Below are 9,514 nucleotides of genomic sequence, written 5' to 3' on the forward strand. Positions count from 1 at the left end.
TAATTCAAATAGATTTAGGGGATACAAGTTTTTTGTTTGTTTATTTGGTTGTTTGTTTTGGTACCTGGCTAAATTGCATAGTGCAGAAGTCTAGACTTTTAATATACCTGTCACCTGAATAGTGTACATTGTACCCAGTAGGTCATTTTTCCTCTCCCACACCCTTCCCGTTTTCCCCCTTCTGAGTTTCCAGTGTTCGTTAAGCCACTCTTTGTAACCATCACGTTATATTTCTATGGGACAGTGCTAGTCTAGAGACTTAACGGGCAGAAGCTCCAGCTCATGAAGCTTCTGACTTTTTACTTTGTGTACCTTGACTTTTCCCCTGGGGAGTTAGTGGCGGGTTTTGAGCCAACTTCTAGTGGAGAGGATCCTCCTATTGAAGAGAACTGAAGAGGCTGAAGAGCAGGAGAGATGGAGGAGAAGTGAAGTGGGGCAGTGAGAAGGTGGTTGTGAGAATGCAGAGGACAGGTGACGTGATGGGGGCTGCCAGACCAGGCTGTGAGACGTGGTCAGAAGAGTTAGGGACAATGTAGGAAGTTCTCATTGAGTTAAATTAGTGTAATTGAAACAATCTGTCTTTCATTCTAGGATTATGTCCTTCCTAATTTTGTGGATAAAAAATATATTTTTTAATAAAATTACAATGATAGTATATGGGAATTGTTCTGTTAGTTTTTATGTCCTTTCTTGGCCACATAAAAGCTCAGCAATCCTAGTTCAGTACACACACCCCACTCTTTTTCTTAAAGTTTTGTAGATCTTAAATTATAGGAGTCTTAAGAACCACTAAGTCTGACTGGAGAAGGGGAGGGTGGAGAATTGGCAGCAGTCCAGGTAGAAGAAACGTTGAGATGTGAAGCCTTTGGGCTGGTGACTGACTGTGTGGGGAATGAGGAAGAAAGTGGAGTGGGGTTTAAAAAGACAAGGACAAGGGCCAAAGGGAGAAGCACCTTTCACTGAAGGTACAAAGATGAATTATCCCCAGAGACAGTTTCTCAGATTAAACCCAAGTAGTGTGGAGAGCAATGGGCGCGTGTACCCAGTCTCAGGAAGTAAGGGACATCTTCACATTCGTCATTAAGGCTACAAAAAAGGAATGTGAATTTAGGAAGGACTCAGTGGTGTCATGATCTTTGTTCACCTGAGACTGGTACCAAGAATTATTCATTTCCTTTACATTGGTAATCATCTCTTCTTGACCATTCTCATTCCGATGCCTCAGTACATTAGTTTGGAAGAAGAAATTTATAGGAAGTGGTAAATACATAGTATCTGCTCAAAGACTGTTTATTGAGTGAAAAAGTGAGTTAGTGAATAATTGCACAAAATAATGGGTGGAACCATAAAAATTAGATTTTTTCATAATCTTTGTAATGGGTGAAAGGGTCTCAGTTGTGGTGATAGAGGTTGAAGATAACTGAATGTAAAGACTAAGGGAGAACCAGGATTAAAATTTAGAAACTGAATCCAACACATTAGAAAAAAAGTTACCAAGGCAAATCTTGATGAATTACGAACAATTCCACCGCACTGTGAAAACTTTTAATAAAAAGAGGAGTTCATTCTCCCTTGAAGGTTTGTTTGTTTCTTATTTCTTCCCCAATGGCTATGGGGCACTCACTGAATTGTTTCTTGGAAGAATGAAAACTTAAATTTGTTGCACAGTTCAGAAGGTGTGGGCCTAATAAAATAAATGAAGAAGACCAAAGGCATAGGGCAGAAGTGAGACAGCGATTGTGAAAGAAGGATGTTCTCGCCCCTACGCACTCAGTCCAGTGGTGGTTAAGAAACCCACCACTAATAGCAAATCTCTGAAAACAAGAAGTGGAAAATGGATTTTCATAATATAATTTGTTCAGAGTGAGAGAATATATTTGTTAAATATAATTTATTTTTGCACATAGAAGGCCCAAAGAATCAATACAATATACACAGGGTGCAAAAGGAAAAAAAAAAATACACGTTTTAAGAAAGAAAAAACTGACCGTGTGTGGGTGTGTTGGCTCACACCTGTAATCCTAGCACTCTAGGAAGGCCGAGGTAAGTGGATTGCTTGAGGTCAGGAGTTTTTAAGACCTACCTCTGCAAGAGTGAGACCCCATCTCTACCCCAGCTACTCAGGAGGCTGAGGCAAGAAGATCTCTTGAGTCTAAGAGTTGCTGAGGTTGCTGTGAGCTATGATAGCACAGCACTCTACCCAGAGCAACAGAGTGAGACTGTCTGAAAAAAAAAGAAAGAAAAGAAAAGAAAAAAATTGTATTAAAATTGTAATACTCTATATACACTCTATATTCAAAAGGTGAGTACAAGTCATGCTTGAGCAGCTCTTAAAATTGCAGAAGTCAAACTTGACTTGAGTATTATAATTTTAACACAGATTTTTTTCTTTCTTAAAATGTGTGTACATTTTTTTTGGCATCCTCTGTATATTTTTAAATTCTTTTCACGTGACAAAATACATAGGACATAAAACTTCCCATTTTGGAATGTACAGTTGGGTGGCATGAAGTCCATTCACATCATTATGCGGTGAAGTCTACCATCTCTCTCCAGAACTTTTTCTTCTTCCCAAGCTGAAACTGTACCCATCAAATAACATCTCCCCAGCCCTCTCTTTCCCACCCACCCCTAGCAACCACCATTCTATTTTCCGTCTCTGGGCATATGATACTCTAGTACCTCAGAAAAGCAGAATTATACAGTATTTATCTTTTTGTGTCTGGCTTATTTCACTCGGCATAAGGTCCTCAAGGTTGTACATTTCAGAATTTCATTTATTTTTAAGGCTGAATAATATTCCTTTGTATGTATATACCACATTAATAAAATACACTTTTAAAAGGGAACATTAAAAGCTGCTACACATGAGAGGGCCACATAAGGTTTACCTGAGAAGTTACTGTTCCTTAATAAGGAATAAGGCTTCCTCGTTAGAATCTATTACAGTTTGACGAGGCGATTTCAGTAAAGGCAAAACACCCTGTTTCACTTTACTACCATAACAAGCTCATCACCTAAACTACTAATTCTATCCGTAGCTGTCCAGATTTGGGTTTTCTGCAACATTCATTTCTGTTTACAGTTTGTACAGGGGGGTTCTGATTGACTATTCTCTGTGTGGGTAAATGTAAGTTCTCCCAGACAAAGCTGATCCTAATAGTGGTTTCCACAAGACCATTCTCCTGTCCATCTTGGCTCACGTCCTGTCTAGCACGCCCTTTCACCCCAGAGAAAGAGGGGTCAAAGGGCACGCCTCACCTCTTCTAGAAACCTCTTCTAGAATTGTACTGTGTGCCTCTTCTGTGCCATCATAACTCCTTGTATATAAGTCTGTGCTATACTCAGCACAAAGTATTAGGTTGAACTATACCAAATGGCTGGTAATCAATATTGTATTTCCACAACAGTAACGCTTTGGTGAGATCCTACTTAAATACTGTATTTATTTTATGTTTCTTTCTACTGCACTGACAACTCCATGGATTTGAGACTATCTCATTTACATTTATGTCAAGCTTCCTCCAAGCTTGGTGACTATGACTTCCACATTCAAATGTTGAAAGAATGAATGGGTTAATGAACTTGTGGTTGACTTATTTATTCTGCAACCTGTAAATTGATGTCCATGAATAGTTTTTACTGACATGGAAAAAAGCTTCATGTTTTATTTTTCAAAGGCTGATACGGAGTACGCACAAATACACCCCACTCACAAAGTGTTTAAGATTTATAAATGTAAAACATACTTTTAAAGGTTTTTAGTTTCTTAAAAAAAAACGAAAAACTTGTTTTAAATTCAGTTCCAGAGAAAAGAAGCTGGGGCCAAGTACGGAAAGCAAAGTGTTCCCATAGCCCTGCCAAAACGTCAGTTAAATTCTTGCCTAATTCAAGTTCAAAGAATCTGACCACCCTTTTTAAAAAATGGTTTTTAATTATTTTCAGCTGTTGTATAAAATGCTCATATCAATTATTTTGTTCTCTTGCCCTCTTTGTTGCTTTTTCTAGCATGGAATTGAGGAAACAGCGGCCGAGTGCCGGAGACTGGGTGCCAAAGTTCACACCTTCGTGGTGGACTGCAGTAACCGAGGAGATATTTACAGCGCTGCCAATAAGGTGAAATTTTATATTTACATAGACTCATAACATGTTAGTGCTAGGAGGTTATTTTGGAGATGACTTGGGCTGTTTCTGATGAAGACAAAGTAACTGAGACATTTTATTTGTCCAAGTTTATGCATATAGCTAGTGGCAAACTCAGAACTCGAGCCTAGAATTGAAGTTCCCAGACCTTAGTGTGCCCTTGGACGTTCCTGGGGGCTGTTAAAATATACAGTCTTGGGCTCCACTTCCAGATGTTTTCTTTCATTAGGGTAAGGATGGGGCCCTAATAACACCTGCTGTACCCTTCACCTTGCCCATCACTCTGATACAGGTAAATATACTTGGATGACACTCTCAGAGTCACTGATAGGGTCTTCTGAAGTCCAGCTAAAGAAATGGGTTAGAAAGTTAGAATAAGGCTATTATTTATGAGATTTTTACCATAGAGAGATCTATTACAATAGGGCATTATTTGCCTCTTCTGAATGTATTATCACTTACACTTGTTAACTAAATAACCTCAGTGGTAGGAAGGTCATCAGAATTACTGAGACAAATCCTTTAAAATACATACTCCTGGACCTTGCCCCTGGATATTCTGATTCAGAACAGTATGAAGATTCTGATTCAGTCAGAATCTCTTAGTTTAGGGAATTTTAGATGACAGTTCATTTTTCTTTTTTTTCTGAGACAAGAGTATCACTATGTCGCCCTGGATAGAGTGCTGTGGCTTCACAGCTTACAGCAACCTCCAACTCCTGGGCTTAAGTGATTCTCTTGCTTCAGCCTCTCAAGTAGCTGGGACTACAGGCACCTGCCACAACACCTGGCTATTTTTATGGTTGTAGTTGTCATTGTTTGGCAGGCCCAGGCTGGATTTGAACCCACCAGCTCTGGTGTATGTGGCTGGTGCCTTAACTGAGCTACAGGCGTTGAGCCTACAGTTCATTTTTCTATTTTAAGTTTTAGTCTTTTATTTCTAAGTGATACCTCTTTGTTATCAGTGAGGCCTAACCTAAGTCAAAAGAATAAGTAGAAGTTACACAGGTCAAGGTTGGAAATAGCTTTCCTGGGAGGGAATACAGTGAGAGCAAGCCCTGGAGGCATGAAACCTCTGCATTTATCAATAAATATTTTACTGAAATTAACAGTGGTTATTCTGCATGGAGATAAGCATATTGCATAGTGTTTAAGACCATGGACTCCAGAATTGACTTCAGGTTCAAATTCTGCTCTTCCAGTTAATATTAATTATATTATGTATGACCATGGGAGCTAGTTTCTTAACCTGTCTTAAGTTTACTCAATTATGACATAGGGATCACAGCTTCATACCTCATAGGGCTATTAATGAAGGTTAAATAAGTTAATGACACAAAGTACTTAGAACAGGACCTGGCCCACAGTAATCACTTTGTGTTAGGTGTTAGTATTATAGTGGAACTAACAATATTATCCATAGTCATTGTTAGAGGATCTACTAGCTCAACTTCTTTAGTTACATAAATAGAAAACATTTGTTTCCAGACTCATCTGGGAATAGGCTGTTCTGGAAAAGATAACTTTGTTATTTTAACCTATTTCATATATATATATATATATATATTTTTTTTTTCCCCTCTTTTGAGACAGAGTCACACTATGTCACCCTCGGTAGAGTGCTGTGGCGTCACAGCTCACAGCAACCTCTAACTCTTGGGCTTGAGCGATACTCTTGCCTCAGCCTCCCAAGTAGCTGGGATTACAAGCGCCTTCCACAACACCTGGCTATTTTTGTTGTTGTTGCAGTTGTCGTTGTTGTTTAGCAGGTCCGGGCTGGGTTGGAATCCTCCAGCCTGGGTGTATTATGGCTGGTGTAACCACTGTGTTATAGGCACTGAGCCTATTCCATATATTTTAACTATAATGTTTTTATTGAAATTGTTCTAAGGCTATATATTTAAACAGAATGTATACAAAGATATGTTGATTATCAGGTATTTTGAAGTAGCTTTTTTTTTGTTTTTTTTTTTTTTTGAGACAGAGCCTCAAGCTGTCCCCCTGGGCAGAGTGCCATGGCATTACAGCTCACAGCAACCTCCAACTCCTGGGCTCAAGCGAGTCTCCTGCCTCAGCCTCCCAAGTAGCTGGGACTACAGGCGCCCGCCACAACGCCCGGCCATTTTTTGGTTGCAGCCATCATTGTTGTTTGGCGGGTCCGGGCTGGGGATTCGAACCCGCCACCTTAGGTGTACGTGGCTGGCGCCTTAGCCGCTTGAGCCATAGGCGCCGAGCCTGAAGTAGCTTTTTTAATGTGGCCATTCTGGTATGGGGACATTTTTATGCCACCTAAATAATTAAATTCTCGGCTTACTTTCTTTTCTTTTCTTTTTTTTTTTCCTGAGGAAGAGTCTCACTATGTTACCCTTGGTAGAGTAGTGCCATGGTGTTAACAGCTTACAGCAATCTCTAACTCTTGGGCTTAAGCAATTCTCTTGCCTCAGTCTCCCAAGTAGCTGTGACTATTGGCACCTGCCACAACACCCAGCTATTTTTGTTGTTGTTGCAGTTGTCATTGTTGTTTAGCTGGCCTGGGTTGGGTTTGAACCCACCGGCCTCCCTGTACGTGGCGGATCCCTATCCACTGAGCTACAGGCACTGCCCTCAGCTTAACTTTCATTAATAAGAAATATGAAAAGCAGACTTTCACACCCAGAGGAGATAATAGGTAATGATGAAGAAAGTGTCAACAATAAATGAGGAAAGTTTTCAGTAATATACAACATTACTTTGAGGTTCATAATAATTCAGAGGAAATACAGTAGCTTCAACGATTCAACCACATAAACTGTCCTGCTTTTTCTGATACCTTGGCATTATTCTGAACATTGGTTTGTAAATTGTGCTAGAGATACGGATATCTCAAATGGTGTTGATCAAGGGTCAGATAACCGCTTCACACTTAAATGACTTTAATAAATAAAATTCAATTCTGACTGAGGAGCTTTCAGCCTGGCATACCAATAGGGCTGTCAACAGGCTTCTGCCCTTGACCTCTTTTCTGTTTGGGGGACCTTGTTTTGGGCTCTGAGATCAGATCAGATTCTCAGTTCCATCCTTTAAGAACCATGTGACCTTGGGTATGAAACTTAACCATTTTATGTTTCATGTTTCTCGTCTTTAAAGTGGGTGTGTAAGGATTTCTGCCTCAGTTGGCACGGTGGTGCACACCTATAGTCCCAGCTACTTGGGAGATGAGGCAGGAGGACCTTTTTAGTACAGGAGTTCATGATGGCTAACCTGGGCAACATGGAGAGACCTTACCTCCAAAACAAAAGAAGCCAGGCACAGTGGTTCACACCTGTAATCCTAGCATTCTGGGAGGCTGAGGCAGGTGGATTGCTTGAGCTCAGGGTTTGCTTGAGCAAGTGGGGAGTCCCATCTCTACTACAAATTTTGAAAGCCTCTAAATAGGAAAACCAGCCTGGCGTTGTAGTGGGCACCTATAGTCCCAGCTACTCAGGAGGAGGCAGGAGGATTGCTGGAGTCCAAGATTTTGAGATCACTGTGATCTATGATGCCATGGCACTCAACCTCAGGGGGATTGAGTGAGACTCTGTCTCAAAAAAAAAAAAAGAAAAAGAAAGAAAGAGAGAGAGACAGCAAATCATAGACTTGGTACAGGAATTAAACGAGAAAAATAGTGGAATGACATAAAATGCATAATACAGTAACAACCTCTAATGGGCTATTTGCCACCTCTCAGTCCCCCAACACACAGTAGCACTGTCTCTAAATAATGATAACCCTGTTAGAGGTAGCTTTTGTTTACTGTCTAACAAAATGCATTATGTTCAGATAAAGTCTATCCACCCAAAAAACTTAGTTACTCAAAGAACCATGAAAGCATCAGACTAGATATTCTTGCATTGCTAGCCCTTTGAATTTCAAAAAATATAGCTTAGGCATCAAGCTTTTATGATCTTTCTTATTTGAAAGTACTATTACTGATTAGAGTTCTCAAGCTTGTTTTCGTTTTTGTTTTTTTGAGACAGGGTCTCACTCTCTTGCCCAGCCTACAGTGCTATGGTATCAGCCTAGCTCACAGCAACCTCAAATTCCTGGGTTCAAGTGATCTTCCTGCCTCAGCTTCTTGAGTAGCTGGCATTCTGGGGCCCACTGCAATGCTCAGCTAATTATTTTCCATTTTTAGTAGAGACAGGGTCTCGCTCTTGCTCAGGCAGGTCTCAAACTCCTGAGCTCAAGTGATCTTCTCACCTCAGCCTCCCAGGGTCCCTAGGATTACAGGCGTGAGTCACCCCACCTGGCCAGAGTTTACAAGCTATAACAATTATTTTGGAAATAATCATACTACAGTATTTGCAGTTATTCTCTGTTGAGTACAAATAAATAGTCTTTATAGTTTACAGGATACCTTCTATGCACTTAGCAGCAAGATGTGTTCTTTTTTTTTTTTTAGAGATAAGAGTCTCACTATGTTGCCCTCAGTAGAATACCGTGGCATCACAGTAGCAATCTCCAACTCTTGGGTTTCAATGATTCTCTTGCCTCAGCCTCCCAAGTAGCTGGGACTACAGGTGCCCACCACAACGCCCAGCTATTTTTTATTGCAGTTGTCATTGTTGTTTAGCTGGCCCGGGCCGGCTTCGAACCTGCCAGCCTCGGTGTATGTGGCTGGCGCAGTAACCACTGTGCTATGGACAGTGAGCCCAAACTTGTTCTTTTGTATGTATTTCCTCAACTGAAATTACAGTACAGCTACAGTAACCTTTGAAACCTGGCCTTTCATATAACCGCTTTAATTTCTCAAATGTTCTTCTTTCTGGATCAATACCAAAGCAGACTTAATCATCAAGAGAAAACAATCCCCCCACACACACATACATATATTAGAAAAGTGTATATTTGCATTTTTATGTTATTTACCTCATAGCTACATTATGGTGCATGCAGACAGGTGTAAATGGACATGAAATAATGATATATAATAATGGTGGTCGTAGCAGTTTGTGTGTGTACTAGAAACAGTGCTGGCTCCTTTACATGCGTTGTTTTATTTGTTTCCCAGCAACTCACAAGGAAGCTGTGTTATTATCTTTATTTTATAGAGCAGGAATTGAAGTTTTCAGAGTTTAAGTAACTTGTTGAAGGTCCAACAGATAGTGAGTGGCAGAGCCAGAACTAACTCAAGGTCCAAAGATACCACATGTTACCCGTAAGCCTCCTGCCACTGCATGGAGGATGATGGGTGAACGATAAAACAGAGTGACCAAAAAAACATAGAATTTCAGAAATAGGAGATGTGGCCAGCTTAGTAGGGTAAGCAAGTTTGCATAACTCCATAATAGCCCGCGAGTTTGCTGATCAGTTTAGCTTTTTTTGACTTAGCTTTTTTTTTTTTTTTTTTTTT

The 9,514-nt window shown here is 40.2% G+C and overlaps 1 protein-coding gene across 1 annotated transcript in view; it reads left to right on the top strand.

Annotated features, from left to right (window-relative positions):
• The window catches only part of HSD17B11 (hydroxysteroid 17-beta dehydrogenase 11), a 29,672-nt gene that overhangs the window by 3,578 nt on the left and 16,580 nt on the right, over positions 1–9,514 (top strand). The window contains exon 2 of the mRNA XM_003790101.3: positions 4,009–4,116. Within this exon, the coding sequence (XP_003790149.1) occupies positions 4,009–4,116 (108 nt within the window). The remainder of the gene's footprint in view (positions 1–4,008; positions 4,117–9,514) is intronic.

Source organism: Otolemur garnettii, unplaced genomic scaffold, assembly GCF_000181295.1.
Source record: "Otolemur garnettii isolate 467f Iridium unplaced genomic scaffold, OtoGar3 scaffold00039, whole genome shotgun sequence".
In the NCBI taxonomy this organism is placed as follows: domain Eukaryota; kingdom Metazoa; phylum Chordata; class Mammalia; order Primates; family Galagidae; genus Otolemur; species Otolemur garnettii.